The 16,945-nt window shown below is 39.0% G+C and overlaps 2 protein-coding genes across 5 annotated transcripts in view; one reads left to right on the forward strand and one right to left on the reverse strand.

The window, feature by feature from the left end:
* cib2 (calcium and integrin binding family member 2) overlaps nt 1–6,650 on the reverse strand; it is a 29,307-nt gene extending 22,657 nt beyond the window's left edge. Inside the window, exons 1-3 of one of the 3 annotated variants that reach the window (XM_084396745.1) lie at nt 6,598–6,650; nt 6,334–6,522; nt 1,113–1,147 (exon numbers count right to left, since the gene is read on the reverse strand). In XM_084396745.1, the coding sequence (XP_084252871.1) occupies nt 1,113–1,147; nt 6,334–6,384 (86 nt within the window). In that variant the 5' untranslated portion in view covers nt 6,385–6,522; nt 6,598–6,650. Of the gene's footprint in view, nt 1–1,112; nt 1,148–1,999; nt 2,165–6,333; nt 6,523–6,597 lie in introns of those variants that run through there. The other 2 variants (XM_084396746.1, XM_084396747.1) reach the window with 2 other exon arrangements.
* A 1,448-nt stretch (nt 6,651–8,098) lies between these two features.
* lrrc61 (leucine rich repeat containing 61) lies at nt 8,099–16,042 on the forward strand. 2 transcript variants are annotated; one of them, XR_014625949.1, is made up of 10 exons: nt 8,111–8,480; nt 9,395–9,490; nt 9,572–9,718; nt 10,183–10,243; nt 10,327–10,412; nt 10,493–10,558; nt 10,656–10,724; nt 12,888–13,013; nt 13,135–15,027; nt 15,169–16,042. XR_014625949.1 is itself a non-coding variant. In XM_084396302.1 (9 exons), the coding sequence occupies exons 1-9, from the start codon at nt 8,453–8,455 to the stop codon at nt 13,239–13,241; spliced, it is 786 nt and encodes a 261-aa protein (XP_084252428.1). In that variant the 5' UTR covers nt 8,099–8,452; the 3' UTR covers nt 13,242–16,042. The 2 variants fall into 2 exon arrangements, 1 of the variants encoding a protein (XP_084252428.1); XM_084396302.1 differs by having other exon boundaries at nt 8,099–8,480; nt 13,135–16,042.
* The last annotated feature ends 903 nt before the right edge of the window (nt 16,043–16,945 follow it).

Below are 16,945 nucleotides of genomic sequence, written 5' to 3' on the forward strand. Positions count from 1 at the left end.
CTTGTTAGAGTATTACATTGTTAGCTTAGCTACATGCTAATGTCAAACAGTTTCTTTTTTTTTTAAACGTGAGACAAATCTTTTCTGGCCCTCACTAAGGATAGTGACAAAAAAGTTCAATCTGGTTAAAAATGGATTATTTACCCAATACTTGATGGCACTGTTAGCTTATGGACTTGCTAATGACAAACTCAGTTGAAATAATCTCTTCTGCGCTTCATGTGAATTTTAAAATTGCTACCGAGTCGAGAGAAAATTTAATTTAATTTAATTTAATACTGAAAATACAGCGACAAAAAAGTTAAAGAATCTACTACTTTACTCAATAATTCTATTTTTATGCTTGTTCGAGTATCACATTGTTAGCTTAGCTACATGCTAATGTCAAACAGTTGAAATCAATCATGGGACGAATCTTTAGTGCGCTTCATGTGACTAGCGCTATACTGAAAAATAGCGTTAAAAAAGTTATTTTGTTAAAAAATTAACTATCCGATTAAAATGTGACTATTTTACCCAATATTTGTTGGCAACACGTAGTTAGCTTTTCAAATCTCATGCGTTTTACATAAATTTATGTAGAATTACGTGCAGACAAGTTCAGGGCTCAGTGGCTCTTAAATTTGCATAAATGGCAGCTCACATAAAGGGCAATTCCCATAAAAAGAACCTTTATAATGGTCAGGTTCTCTTTATTAGATCTCAGGTCTCATCTGAGCAACCGTATGAATTTCAGTCAAACAAACGGCGCACAGCCTGTGAATGGAATACTAATGAAGCCAGCGGACTGTTAAATGCAGACTGGTCTGTATGAATGAGCATGGATGAATATCACTGGAGCTGAACTGCTGACAGGGGAAATATCCGTTGAATGAATGGGGTGAGAGTGATATATAGATCTTAGACATGGTTAATAAGAGCAAGTGGAATGCAGTGCAATTGAACGAACTGGTAGAACACACAATACCATGACATAATAGCTGCAAAAGATAGTGTACTCAAAATTTCTGCTTGTATTGATTATGATTCAGATTTATATTCTCCTGCTGTATTCCACAGAATTATTTCCCAAAATGAGCACAGGATATGCCAAAAAAGAGGCCTATACTCACCGAAGAATCTCTTTGCGGGTGAAGAAGGTGCAGTCCTAAGATGGAAAAAGAAGATAATCATTTCTCTGAAAACACATAATGTATAACTGCATATCATAATAAAAAAGAAAAAAAAGAATAGTAACAACATCTGGCTTAAACCCCAGCATAATTTCTAACCTAAGTCTTTTGTAAGAAGCCTATTATTACCGCTTTGCTAAATTTATTCCTGTGATGCGAAGCTGAATTTTCAGCATCGTTACTCTTTAGTGTCCTTCAGTTTTCCTTAAGAAAACATTCTGATATGCTGATTTGCTGCTTAATAAACATTTCATATTATTATAATATTGACAACATTTGTGCTGGTTAATAATTTAGTAGAAACCGTGACACATTTATTTCAGGACTCTTCGAAGAATAGAAAGATGAAAAAAGCAGCATTTATTTGAAATCTGTTGTAACAAATGTCTTTACTGCCCATTTAATGCATCCTTGCTGAATAAAAGTATTCATTTCTTTGACCCCAAACCAGTGTAAAGTGACTTATCCTGTTTTAAATGATAAAGATAAAGGGAAAGCACAGAAAATAAAGTGTCGACGAGTCGAAGCACGTGAACCGTGAATCTGACACGTTAAGCAACAGTTTTGCATTTACACTGCATGACTGCACGTGGATCAACACCTGAGCTCCTTGTCGGCTTTTTCAACACCTTTTGTATTAGCACACAAAGCCTCTTAGGTTTCACTGTGAATGATAAGTGTTACCCGTCAAAAAAAACACACACATATGAAATGAGGCCTGGCAATATGACCGCAGGGAATGGCGACAGCTGTCGACCCACGGTAGCACGATTTGCCTAAAAACCCATTGTGAGACTGTTCCCAGGTCTGTGTATCCTTTTTCTTACCTCACTCACTGTAATCATTGTAGCCATGCTGACCTGAGCCGACAGATTTATTAGCTAATGATTAAGCTCTCCTTTATGATGTTTACCCGAACACCCAGCCAGCGTTATGCTAAAAAAAAAAAAAAAAAAAACATCCTCCAAATCAACGGAGCAGCTTGGACGACCGTTTCATGATTTACGCGTATAAGCCTTTGAGTACTGTTAATTGCTCGTTAATTTGAAATATTGAGGCTTGAATCTGTGAGATGTGAGGTAAGGCCACAGCTGCGAGTTATTAGCGAAGAGGATAGACGACCCGGTGTAAAATTATTACCATAGACGTAGCAAGGTCTGTTTTCTTCCATTTTTGGTATTTGCAAACTCGCAGCAAAATATTTGCAAAATAGCAAAATATTGCAATCAATATTGAATGTGACAAGAAAGAAACAAGAACCATGCCTGTATCAGAGTTGTCGTAGCGGGCTGCATGCAAAAATAATCATACAATGTGACCAGTGTATTCTGATTCACAAACAAACGACTCTAATAAACCAGCTCTTTTTAGTAAAGCAAAAACATACAGTGTGATCGGATCATGTGAGCGGAGTGGAAGAGGAGCGGTAAGGGCGTTTTTAGCCAGCGTTTGTTTATGGGTTTTATCTCAGTTGAGACTAACGTTATATGTTCTATGATACGGAATATCTGTGAAACTGTTACTAGTATCTGATTTCGCAAATAGTTCTGTATATAAAAATGTCGACAATGTATCGCACTTGCTCTGGCGCTAGGTTTGGATGAAGAAATGTGCTTGTTGTTGTCGTTTGTTATTGTTGTACAAGCAGAATGTGACAGTTGGTCAGTGTAGTATTTGTCCCGCCCCTCCTCCACTGTGATTGGACGGCTGTGAGAAAACAGCAGTAAAGAAAGCATCTCATGATTGTGATGTGGATATGTTCGCACAAGCGCTCCAATAGCTTGTTTGCATATGACGTCACCTCACTGCGTTGCCATGGCGCGAAATGCAGATGGAGGGCAGGAAGTGATTTGCTACATTTAGAACCACTATAACAAACTCAAAATGCCTATGTTTTGCGTCGTTTATGGTTGCTCAAATCGATGAAACCACAAGGAGTTTTTATCGAGTACGGCAAGAAAAAGGCAAGAAATTGACCGAAAAACGCCGGAAAAATATGGCTTGCAAACCTACGTCGGAAAATGCCTGTGTGTGCAGTGATCACTTTGTCAAAGGTGAATTAACTTATGTGGCTATGTTTGTGTAACGTACCAGTTTCTGAACTTTGTAAAGTCAAAGTAATTGTTCCTTCTTTTCTTTGAGTTTGTAAGTTACCCCTGTAACTGAAGACAAACTCGTAACGTTACAGGCAAAATCTTTCAATTCAGTTGAAAAATCGCTCCTCTTCATAACGTAAGGATCACGTCCAACATATGTTTCGATTTTTTGTTGTATATTTCTCTTGTAATAGCGTCAAAAGTAGTCCAGTACGGACTTTCCGCCATCTCGTCCATTCCGCTCTTCACTTCCTGCCCTCCATCTGAATTTCGCGCGTCATCACAATCACGTGACTGCAAACCACCTATTCTCCACTGTCCAGTCAAGTCACGTCACATTTATTTAAAAGCTACCACTTATACAATTTAGATTTAAAGCCACACGTATCATAACTGTTATCTATAGGCCTACTGCAATTGAGGCGTTTATTCAAGAAATTCATTACAAATAGAAAGATGGGTTACACTTTATTTTAAGGTGTCATCGTTACAGTGTAATTATACTGAGTAATAATAATTAACAGTATGTACTTACTATAGGGTTAGGGTAGGATTAGGATTTGGTTGAGGGTTAATTGCATGTAATTATGCATGATTTTCTGTTATGACTGTAAGTACATGTAACATATGTAACAAAGACACTGTAAAATAAAGTGTTAACGAAAGATAGTAGAGAAATTTCATGTCGGAGCTGGATTTGAGCGAACGTCGTTTTACCGGTGAGCGGTATATGAGTGGAGCGTACGCTTGGCCCTTCAAGGCCCGGGTATGCTTCATTTTCCGTGTTCCACTCCGTCTCGCGCACAGCTGAGCGTGAGAGCCTTTCAAAGTATACTCTTTTGGCCACGAGCGTGAAAAGACTTTGGGTGCTTCTCAATACTCAAATTGACGCTTCCTCATTTCCTTGCTTCTCCATCCTCGAGCCCACAAACCAATCGAATTCAGCCATCTTGAAGGGCCTCTTAATTCACTAATTGCACCGCGGGGAATGAGGAGTGAGGAAGCCTCCTGAGGAGTCATGAGCGAGGATACACAGGTGTATACTTCCCTCACATCCTAAGGGTGTGGAGTTAAAATGATGTGAAAGGAAACAAGGATGAAGTTGTACGCACACCGTGGACACAATTGGGCTGCATGTGGACCATGTGCACGGATATCTACGGACCCTCCCAATGACGAAAATTACATCACACGGACAGTAAGCGGACCGCCGCGGAACACGGACAGCCGAAGTATACTTTGGACTTGAGCGATTGAGCGACTGGCATAGAGTAGAATATTGTGCAGGGGAATATTGAGCCCATGCTCTGAGCGTGACAAGTTTATCCCGATTCACTAACAAACGACTTTTATGAACAAGTTATTTTTAGCAAATCAAAAACATATCAGTGCAGCCAGTGTATTTTGATTCTTGAATAAACAAATCTAATAAAAAAGTTATGTTTAGTGTATCAAAATCATAAAGCACGACCAGTGTATTTCCGATTCTTGAACAAACGATTTGAATGAACCAGTTTATTATCAATAAATAAACAAAAACTATACAGCATGGCCAGTGTAGCCAATTTCTGAAATCAATGATTCTTATGATGATTCTTTGAATGAATAAGAAATGTCCTGTATGTTCATATTTAAATTGACATCATAACGGAAATATTCCCAAATGAATTTGAATCGAGTCAAATTGACTGATCACAAAACATCTCCATTAGTGTTTCACTGAAAAAAATAAAGCCATGCGGTTATGGAAACAAGAAGATATGATGACAGAATCCTAATTTTTGGGTGTCTTCTTTAAGACATGGATAAGTTTTTCCAATGTAAGCAAAATTTTCTGCAATATTCTCCCCCACTAGCCTGATTCACTTTTACAGCATGATGAATGATAAGACTTGGCTGCTCTGAGGAATGAGTCTATCAGCCAAACGGCCAAGCTCCACTGATCCAGGTACGTTCAACCCAGTGATTAAAGAGCACAAGGAGCGGCGGCCATTGTTGCTAACAGCCATTGATCTCCTTGATGCAGTTTGATGATTGGCAGATGGGAAACTCAGATGCTTACTATTCAAATTTCCTTAATATCTGACTCGGTGAACCAGTTACATCACATATCTATACCAAGATTATTTGTATAAATCCGTTAATCATGTTTCATCATACTGCTATAATAATACTAAAAAAAGACTTTAAAGAAAGTCCAACAGCTTACTAATCAGAATTGGATTAATATTTAAACGTCTATGAGTCCTTCTCGAAGCAGACTATGATGTTTCGCCAAAGCATGACAGACTACTGTTACCGAAGACAAAAGCATCTTCTCTTCTCACATGTTCGCGCACGAGGAGGATAAGATCTTTGGAACAATATGATCAGATGTCTTCAGATATGCCTCAATGCTCAGACCTTAAGTATCACAAAAAGAGCAAATAATATATCATACATGCTATATGAATATAAATGCAAGTGGCTTACTTCTGTGTGTTGACCATTTTGTTTTAAGAACATCATAAAGATTTACCGAACAAAATACTGACATTTTGATTTGTTTATAGTTTAAAAAGCTCAACAACAGCTATGTCAAACTCATAATTTCCTTGCAAAATCCTACAATCTGCTCAATCTGAAAGACAATAAAGTGGCTTGTATGCCGCAGACAATAAACTAAGAACAAGGTGAAGCCTCATATAAAATCATACAGACCATCTCTGGGAATAAACTGTTGCCAGCATATGCTTTTTCCTTACTTTCTTAATTTGTATTTATTTATATTTCATATATATGTGTGTGTATATATAGGTGTGTATATATATGTGTGTAATTATGTGTATATATTATGTGATATATATATATATATATATAAATGTATATATATCAAATGAAATAGATAAATAAAAAAGTAAAATGTAAAATGAAGAACACCTTTATTTTTTCTTTCCTGATATTTTTTGGTCTTTTAGAAAAGAAAGACTTTCAAAACATTCTTTAACACAAAACTTGATTTTGTTGCTGTTATCTCTATAGGCCTATATGATCTGCAAAGAACGATAAAGACTAGAGTCTCTTACCTGATAGGCGTCTAGCTGTTCATCAGTAAATATCGTTTGCTTATTACCCATCTTAGTCGAGTGATTTTCCTCTCGTGCAGATGCATCACATTGGTCTTCTCTGTTCTAGGCATTTATGTCCACGGTTTGGCCAGCCGAGAAAATTGGGAGCCAGCATGAAATTTCAGTCCTTCTTGAAGTAGCCTATGCCTGTTGGTGGAAAAGGCGACACTCTCCATAAATACTTAAACAGCTCAAGAAACGTTACACTTGTTTGACGCGTACCGTTCCTGACGCGCGCAGTGTGTACTCGTCCTGTCGCTGTTCGCTCTCACTATGACGGAATTCTCAATGAAAATGATTCTTGAACCAACTGACACCTGTTTACCACCAGGGGGCAGCATGGAACGCCCAGTAGTTATACATTATATGTGACCCTGGACCACAAAACCAGTCTTATGGGTCTTTTTTTTTTTTTCACCTGAAAGCGGAATAAATAAGCTTTCCATTGAGGTATGGGTATGATTTGTTAGGATATGACAATATTTGGCCGAGATACCACTATTTGAAAATCTGGAATCTGAGGGTGCAAAAAAATCTAAATATTGAGAAAATCGCCTTTAAATGTTGTCCATTTATGTTCGCGGTTGTGCTGCATCCACTCACAAAAATAAATGTTTGATATATTTAAGGTAGGAAATTTACAAAATATCTTCATGGATCATGATCTTTACTTAATATCCTAATGATTTTTGGCATAAAAGAAAATTCGATAATTTTGACCCATTCAATGTTTTATTGGCTATTGCCACAAATATACCCGTGCTACCTATGACTGATTTTGTGGTCTAGGGTCACATATTATATTATATTATATTATATTATATTATATTATATTATATTATATTATATTATAAAAATTAATACTATATACACTATTTAGCCTAGTAATAAATGTAGTCATCTCAATGTAGTCATCCCAGTCATCTCAATAGCAAAAAGTATCTCAATCAACCTGAATTTATCTCTATATGTAAAGTACTAATAAAAACAAAACAAATCTTAATAACACACACAAAATATAACTAAAATATTCTAAACAATCACACTGCCATAGAAGAGCCATTTTGTTCCCCCAAAGAACCTTTCAGTGAACAGTCATTAAAAGAACCATTTGTTTTCTTAGTGTGAAAAACATTTTAACGGGATTGTTCATGCAAAAATTTAACTTTTGTCATAATTTACTCACAAGTTGTTCCAACCCTTTATTCTGTTGAACACAAAAGAAGATATTTTGAAAAATGTTGGCAACCAAACAATTGACGGCACCCATTAACTTCCATAGTATTTTTCTTTCCTACTACAGAAGTCAATGGGGTCCATCAACTGTTTGGTTGCCAACATTCTTCAAAATATCTTCTTTTGTGTTCAACAGAATAAAGAAGCTCAAACTGGTTTGGTGAGTAAGCAATAACGAAATTTTCATTTGTGGGTGAACAAATTTAATAGCCCTTTAATAGGGCTAAATAACCTCTTTTTTTACACTTTAAAGAACCGTTTGTGCAATGGAAAGATTCCATGAATGTTAAAAATTCTTATAAGTGTGGTCTTTAAAGAAAAGCACCAAGTCACTCGTGGTTCAAAACAAAGTGTCATTTATAAAAACTATCAACAAAATGGTTCGCTAAAGTTTTAGGGCAAATCTTTCTTTATACTTAATTCCATTTATAAAACAAACTTTACATAAAAAAAAATCTAAGTTCTACATTCCATTCCCAGTTTCCATGACAATATCCTAGTAACCATTGTAAGCACACAAAAACGCTGAAAGGGCAACTTCCGGCTGGTGTGAACTTTAAATAAATAATTAATCCCGCGCGTTAATTAAACCAAGAGAACGTTTGAAATGAAGAAAAACATCGGAGCCGTAAAGCAGGGGGGCAAACAATCCCCTCATTAAAATCATCGCTATATAGGGCAGACATTACAGTGAGGCTCAGGCTAGCCGGAGAGAGCTAACAGTCACACCTGCTCAGATCTGCCCGTGCGCACTACACACTGTAAATGCCCACCAGCATTTATTACCAAAACATCCATCCCATGCTGTAATCTGCGAATGACTGCATGAATCTCAGCGACTATGGACTTTAAGAGGGAAAAGGACAATGGTGAGTAGCTAATTATAGCTAAACGGTGTTTTAAACCTTAGCGCGTGCTAGCCGCGGTAGCTGTCCACACACTGTGGTGCTGATTCACAAAGATACATCTGGGACTAAAATTAAATGTATTTTTATCGGATACATTTTGCGGGATATTTCATTGGTCTGGCAGCATAATGAATGCAGCCTTGCATTATAATTTCAGTAAAACAGCATGGCGTCTCCTTTAGGGAATTACTCGCTTGTTGCTCCGTATGTGCACTGAATTAGGGTTCATTAAACAGATGCTTCGCCTCTGTTAATTAAACCAACTGTTGGTTTGCGACAACTTTTAGTGTATCCACATCATTTCAGCTATTATATTGTAGCTTTTTCAAGTGGGTGCTGTGCGTGTTGCCATGGTCGACTTAAAATTGATTAGTAGGCTATAGATGTTATTATATCCAAGGCAATTCAGTTAGGTTAAGTGAGATTATTGTTATATTTCTATGATTCTGCACCTTTTTAGAGTCCCGGATTACAGGAAACCAATCCCATAAACATCCCAAGTGTTGTTTTAGTGTTATTTATAGGCTGTACTTGTTTTTATTAATATTTTGAATTAGCTTTATTTTTCATATTTCCCGTTTTCATTTTCAATTTAGGCCTAATTATTTTGTTATGTGCTTTTGTGTGTGTATATGTCAGCATGAAAAATGAATATTTCCATTAAACCCAGAGGGATCTGCGGCTGTAATCCAGTCTTTGAGAGTTAAAGAAAAGCGACACATAAAAGGAGATTAAAACTGTAATCACCATGGATCTTTTGAATCATGTAGAGCCATATTTATAATCTCCCCATAGAAAATACTGAACACACCACAAAGAGCTTTAATACAGTTTCGGACTATCAAAAAAAACCACATTTTCTTCTTATATTCCAGATACAGAATGTGCAAAGATCACCACCGTGCTCCTGAAATCCCGCACTGGGGAGTTCGATTTGGAGTCCATCTTGTTTCTTAAACTGAGGAATTTAGGTAAGACAACATTGTAGTGTCTTTGCTAAATACATTCTCACAGTCGGACATAAACACAATCTTGCTTTTGTTTATTGGCAGGAATTTATGATCTTGGATGTATAGGAGAGTGTGTAAACCTGGAGAGGCTGGACCTCTCTGGAAATAACATCACAAATCTGGGGCCTCTTTCACCTCTACGAAGACTTCTCGTTCTTAACTTGTCAGCTAATAGAATCTCAAATTTAGGTAATGATTATTTCAACCTTAAAGAGGCTATCAGTAGAATTCAGAAAGCCTTGTTATTAGCAAAATCGGTGGCTGTTAAACGATTAAATGATTTGATTATAAAGTATATTTGAGACTATAGACTAAATAGATCTGCTTATGTGAGACGCTAGTTTGAATTAATCCCTTTTCTTTTAGCTCTTTCAGCATTATCCTTTACATTGTAATCATTCATTTCAATTGATTTCTTGGCATTCATTTCTAATGATTTTCCTGGCAAAAACATTCAGAGTTCTTTACATAAAAGTCAGTCTACAGGCTTTCATAGAAAACCTAGGAAGTCTGGGAAGGTCTCGTTTTTTATGTTTCGTTACAAGCTGTTCACACATTGGCAATAAAAAAGCGATTAATACATGAAATGTATTTTATATAGCCCCTTTATTATACAGTATCTGACTTTTAGAGTTGATCATGTCTCTTCTCAGAACCCCTTTCCAGCTGTGAAAGTTTACAGAGTTTGAATGTTGCTGGTAATGTGATACCGAGGTAAGCCATCTTTTTTAGCTACTCATATTTATCTGCTTTCCTATCCACCTTTCTATATGATACAAATTGATTTGCACCTACAGTGTTGATAATGTTCATGCACTCAAGTCTTTAAGAAAGCTGGAGAGCATCAGACTGAAGGACAACACCTATAATTACACCAATCCAGGTTAGCAGGTGTCTGGCTTTAATTTAATAAATCTTGTTGGCACTCAAAACATTTCTTCATTCTTGTTTATTTTGCTACAGTCTGCAAGAGTTCATCATACCGGACTATTATTCTAGAAATGTTCTCAAACTTGAAAGTGTTGGATGGTGAGTTTTTCATTTTATTTTTGCTAAACACTCTTTTCAGAAAATGTTGTACTCAGTCTAGCAAGTTATCATGTTCTCTTTTAATGTGTTATTTAAGGTGAAAGGGTGGTGGGACGTGGAAGTGACTTATATCAACTATGCAAAGACATTGATGATACTATTAAAGGTACTTGTTGGAATTTAAAGATTTTAATAGAAAAACTGTCACTTGTGATGCACTTGTGTTTCATTTTTTACTGTGCAGTTTTGTGTATAATATGATAATATGCTTAACACAAAAAAGAAAAAAATTAAAATTAAAATGTTTTGGGGTCAAACATATTTGATTAATTAGTGCAAGTTAATTTGACAGCCCTAAACATATACCATTCAAAAGTTTGGGGTCAGTACGATTTTTTCCCCCAAAGAAATTAAAACTTATATTTAGCAAGGATGCATTAAATTTATCAAAAGGGACAGTAAAGACATTTAGAATATTACAAAATATATCTATTTCAAATGCTGTTCCCTTTCTGTCAGTCACATTTGACGTTATGTCGACTGATAAATGGGGTCTCACTTGGGAGCCCAAATCACCTCTGAGTTTTAGAAAAATGGATGGATGGAAATTAGCGAGTGGAATTTGCATGCCTAGCCTCTCCCCTGTACATACAGGTATATGAGATGCATCCATACATTAGATTTTTGCTTCGTAGCTAAGTGGTTGCAAACTGTGATCACTCTTCCAGTCACCATAGCTAAAACAGCATTATAAAGAGTAGATTGCTGGAAGAATCGATGGCACATTCAGCTGTCCCCCCTGGGTGCTTTGTTGTAAAAGAGCAGATGTCCCTAAAAGAGCGAGCAAGCGTCTTTTTAAAGATGGCTTTCCGTCCGTGTATTCCTGGATGCGGTAATTTCCTGGCCTCGACTAATGGCCATGATCGCTGTCTCACATGTCTAGGGCACAAGCAATGCTGGGATGGCGCTCTTGGATGGTTCATGCCGTCATTGTGAGACTATGACCATGGCAACACTGTGATCTGCTGTTACCCAACCCGGTTCCTCTGCACTGCACAGGGCCATGGTGGTTAACACTCTGGGACATCTGAGGGTTACAGTGGGAGCTCTTCCACCAATTCAGTCCTCCAGCATGTCGAGTGCCGCCGAGCGTCTGGATGACACGGGTCCCTCCCATGGCGGATCCAACGTGTCATTCAGTGCTCTGGCCGAGGACCAGATGTCGATTCCTGCATCAGAGAGTGGGCTATAGTCCTTTAGGGATGTACAGTATATGAGGCACACGGAGTTGGATTAAGAGTTGACGGCCATGTTTTCCCGGGCCGCCGCGGGCATCAGGCTTGAGTGAAACCCTCCATCTTGCCCTGTTTATCCTGCCCCAGTGCCTTTCTTCCTGGAAGTGCATGAGGAGATCCAGAAGTCGTGGAAGGCACCTTTTACTGCCCAAAGCCGCTTCACGGCCTCCTCCACTCTCACTACTCTGGATGGTGGGGCCGCTGCGGGGTACGTGGAGATTCCACAGGTGGAGCCTGCAATTGCGATGCACTTGTGCCTGTAAAGTGCCGCCAACTGGAGGAACTGTCTGCGGCTCCCGTCCAAGGCCTGTAAGCTGACGTCACCCCTGGAGGCTAAGGCTCACAGTGCCGCTGGACAGGCCGCCTCCACCCTGCATGCGATGGCCATCCTGCAAGTACATCAGGCCAAAGCACTCAAATAAGTGCATGAAGGTAGTTCTGAACTGGGGTTGATGCAGGAAATGCGCACAGCGACCGTCACGGCGCGGGCCCTCGGCCAGACAATGTCCACCTTGGTGGTCCAGGAATGCCATCTCTGGCTGAACCTTGCAGAGATGTGGGATGCCGACAGAGTGCGCTTTCTCAGCGCCCCCCATCTCGCAAGATGGCTTCTTCGGCGAGACTGTAGAGGACTTTGTCTGGCAGTCCAAAAGCAGACAGAGGCCATCAGACACATCTTGCCCTGGCGTGATACCACCACCACCTGGCCGCCGAGGACTGTTTTGCCAAAAACAATATCCCGGTCGCAACGTTGAGCCCACAGCAGGAAGGCAACGCAGCCTGTCCCGCGGCTAAACCCCCCAATGTCCATCAAAGCGGCCTTGAGATGGACGACCCAGAGATGGAGGGATCTTCTCTGAAACAGGAGGTGGTGATCGCACCACTCCTTCCCCTGGAGGAGAATCTTTTGTTTAATTTAAAAGAGTTTATTTCTGTTCTTACAGACCCCAAGCATTTTTCTTTTCTCTGCATTTATGAGAAACTGCCTACACATCTAAATGTTCTATAATTATTATTTTCTCTTTCATTTGTAGCAGGCATGTATAAAAATGGCCAACTGCCTGAGGTGCCAGAGACCAAACCTTGGGTGGATGATGGTTTTTGGGAGATAAAGAGATCAAACAATGCCATTGTTGATGAAGCCTATAAACAGTTCAGTGGTATGGGCTAAACTCATGTACATTAATCATAATAATTTTCTAAAACATTCTTTAAACATACCATCAGCAGTCACACTTCCAAAGCACTGATTTAATATGCTTTCGGTAACCATCTCAACAGATGTTCTTCATGAATGCAGGCTCCTGAATAGTCGAGCAGCACATGTGATCTCACAAAACGAACGGACCTTCAGCCTCAAGAACCAACCAAAGCAGTATGCCGTTTGAATCTGGGAATTTCTCCATCTAATTATGTTTCCATAAGAATGCATATGTTTTCCACAGCTTTTTCTATGTATTTTTAAATGTCCATAAGCTTGATGCATCACCGGTGCCAGAAATCCAAAATGCTCCGTGTTGCCTGCAGTGTGAGGGTTTAGTTTTTTGTAACTACACTTGAGTTCTTTCTGATTTACCACCATTTAAAGCAGTGGTTCTCAACCAGGGTGCTGCAATGAACTTCTAAGGGGGGCTCAGATGACTTGAAAATAAGCTAAAACAACAACAAAATCAAGATATGTCATTGTATTTGGTTATTTTTATTTCGAAGATACACAGATGAGCCAAAACATGACCATCTGTCTAATATGTTGTTGGTTCTCCGCATGCTGCCAAAACAGCACCGACCCACGAGGTATGGACTTCACAAGACCCCTGAAGGTGTCCTGTGGTATCTGGCACCAAGACCAGGATCAAGATCCTTCAAGTCATGTAGGTTGCGAGGTGGAGACGCCGTGGATCAAAATTGTTGGTTCAGCAGATTCTACAGATGCTCAAATGGATTGAGATCAGGGGAATTTGGAGGCCAGGGCAACACCTTAATCTCCTTATCATGTTCCTCAAACCATTCCAAACAATGTGTGTAGTGTGACAGGGTGCATTATTCTGCTGGGAGAGGTCACTGCTATCAGGGAACATCATTGTCATGAAGGGGTGTACCTGGTCTGCAACAATGTTTAAGTAGGTGGCACGTGTCAAATTTATGTCCACATGAATGGCTGGACCTAGGGATTCCCAGCAGAACATTTCCCAGAGCATCACACCTCCACTGACTTATTGTCGTCCAACTTATTGTGCATCCTGGTGCCTTCACTTCCCAAGTAAACGGCACACATGTACATGGCTGTCCACGTGATGTAAAAGAAAACGGTACTCATCGGACCAGACGACCTTCTTCCACTGCTTCAAGGTCCTGTTACGACGCTCGCGTGCCCATTGTAGGTGCTTTCGACGGTGGACGAGGTCATCACAGGCACTCTGATTGGTCTGTGGCTACGCAACCCCATACGCAGCAGAATAAGATGCATTGTGTGTTGTGACACATTCCTCCCATAACCATCATTAACATTTTGTGTGACTTGTGCCACAGTAGACTTTCTGTTGGCTCGGACCAGACGGGATAGCCTTCGTTGTCCTTGTGCATCAATTAGCCTTGGGTGACCAACACCCTGTCACCGGTTTGTGGTTTGTCCCTACTCAGATCACTGTTGGTAAATTCTCACCACTGCTGACTGGGATCAACCCACAAGCCTTGCCGTTTCAGAGATAATCTAACCCAGTCGCCTTGCCATAACAATTTGGCTCTTGTCAAAGTCACTCAGGTCATTATTCCTGCACAGACCGATCGGTGTATGACATCAAAGTACCACGAGAGCCACTTTCGCACCGGGTAGTTCTAGGAACTTAGCTCTAGGAACTACCAACCAGGGTGGTTTCCCCGAGAACTAATGGTTCCCTTAGGAACATTTTCCTGGTTGCATTAGCACCGCCAGTAGGAACCCTGAAGTTACGTAAGCCATGCTTGCTGTTGTGACCTTTATTTTGACAGTGCGGCTGACCTTTATTTTGACACCGCTGAGAACGCCACCCAGAGTTTAAGATCTGTCTAACAGTCCTGTCTAATACGATATTAGATAGAACTGTTAAACAGAAAGTAGACAGTATATGAAAAGGCATTAGCGTATGCTGTGTGGTTTATGTCCGTGTTACTAGCTGAGCAGAAATACATAATCATGCTTCGCTTGGTCCCCTCAAAGTTGCATTGGATTTTTCTCCTTAGCGTAAAGTTTAAAAGGTCCATCTATCACCGTTTTCCATGTTCGTATAGTTAGTTTCTGGAGAAAATATATAGGCTATAATCTGTGTGTTTACACAGCTTTTTAAAAAATGGCGGGTGCTGGTGTTTTGCGTATGTTCGGCCAATCAGCGTACACTAATGTCACTGGTAGTTCCTATAGTGTTGGTTTAGACCCTACTCTGAAGTAGGAGCTAAATTAGTTCCTCCAAAAGGAGTTCCTAGAACTAAAATTGCTCCTAGTTCCTGCGGTGTGTCAACACGCCAAAAAACGGGTACTTCCGCCTTGTTTGCTTACCATCTTCTTCCTAGAACTTGATTTGTGGCCTTGTTAAGAGATGATCAATGATATTCGCCTGTGACTGGTCATAATGTATTGGCTCATCAATGTACATCTTTGTAGTTATGTTAAGATCTAAAGCTCTATATTTAATTACATTGTGAGTGAGGAGGGCCTTCAAGTATCGTTGGGGACAATAGGGTCTTGAAGTCAAAAGGTTGAGATCCACTGGTTTAGAGAGACTGATACTGTAGTTACCCCTAATCCAATTGATCACTGTCTCAGGATGTTCAGAATCAAGACAATTCCTCTTTGCACTCCTAAAACAATGCTGTATTTAACATTATGCTTTAAAATATGCTTAAAATGCTGCTATTTGTATATTTCCTAATGGTAATGCACTTATTGTGTACCATTAGTATTGTTTATTAACCATTTCTGATGCTTTCCCATGTTGCTCTTCTTGTTTACAATTTTTAGAGAATGCTTTTTGCCTTTTTATTCTATGCCTAATGTGGAAATTTTTTTGTACATTGCTTGTTTTCATATGGTATTTCTTTTTCTTTGCTCAAGCAGCTTTTTGTTTTAAATTCATCTAAATTGTATGACATATGATTAGCTTAGCATCTTTGTATTTACATTTTGTTGGATAAAGTACGGTACATTCATGCCAGATATCCCTGTGTCTGTGTCATGTTTATTCATCTTACAAGTAATTAAATATAAGATTTCACAGACAGGGCTTAGAGTAAGCCAAAGTCCATTTCAAAAATAAAATAAAATATTAAACAATATCTACAGTCTTTGATTAAGCCAGGAGTAGGACATCGTTAAAATAGGACATTAAGTAGCTTTTATAAATGTGCCTTAAAAAAATAAAAATTAATTAATTAATTACTGTTGAGCATCTTGAAACAAAACAATGGCAGTGTAAGATGCTTTCAGTTAAGACAGCTTAAACGTGCATTTTAGTCCGAGTATTTAAATGGTATTATGGTATTTAAATGGTTAAAGTGAATGTTTACTCAAAAATTCTGTCATAATTTACTCACCCACACATTATTCCAAACAAAGTCGTTCTGTCTTCCATGGGATACAAACGGCAGAATGACCTGAATGATGCCAGAACTTTCATTTTTTATTGAACTATATCTTTTATTTTGCACAAATAAGGTATAAAATATCGTTGTGAACACATTCAAGAAAACATCTCCATCTTGTGGTCTATACATGCATCGGTCTAGTCAATAATACAGGCACTAGACGTAAAAGTTGCCTACCTTTACGAATTCTTTTCTATCCTAAAGGTTACTCACTCACTAAAACAAAATCGTTTTGATCATGAGGGGAGAAAAGTTACGTTGCAAAAAAAGAAAAGGGGAAAAAACCTGGAAAATATACAGTGACATCCAGTGCAGTAGGGGGAGTGCAACAAAAGCATGTACGTTCATGCTGAGAGTTCATGTCAGAGTTCTCATCTTTACAGCTACATGCAAATCAGCGGGCCTGAACATATGGTTGCCAGGTAATTATCTAAATCCTCATTTGCAAGAAAATCGCATTTCCCCCGGTAATTGT

Source organism: Rutilus rutilus (genome assembly GCF_951802725.1).
Source record: "Rutilus rutilus genome assembly, chromosome: 23".
Lineage (NCBI taxonomy): Eukaryota > Metazoa > Chordata > Actinopteri > Cypriniformes > Leuciscidae > Rutilus > Rutilus rutilus.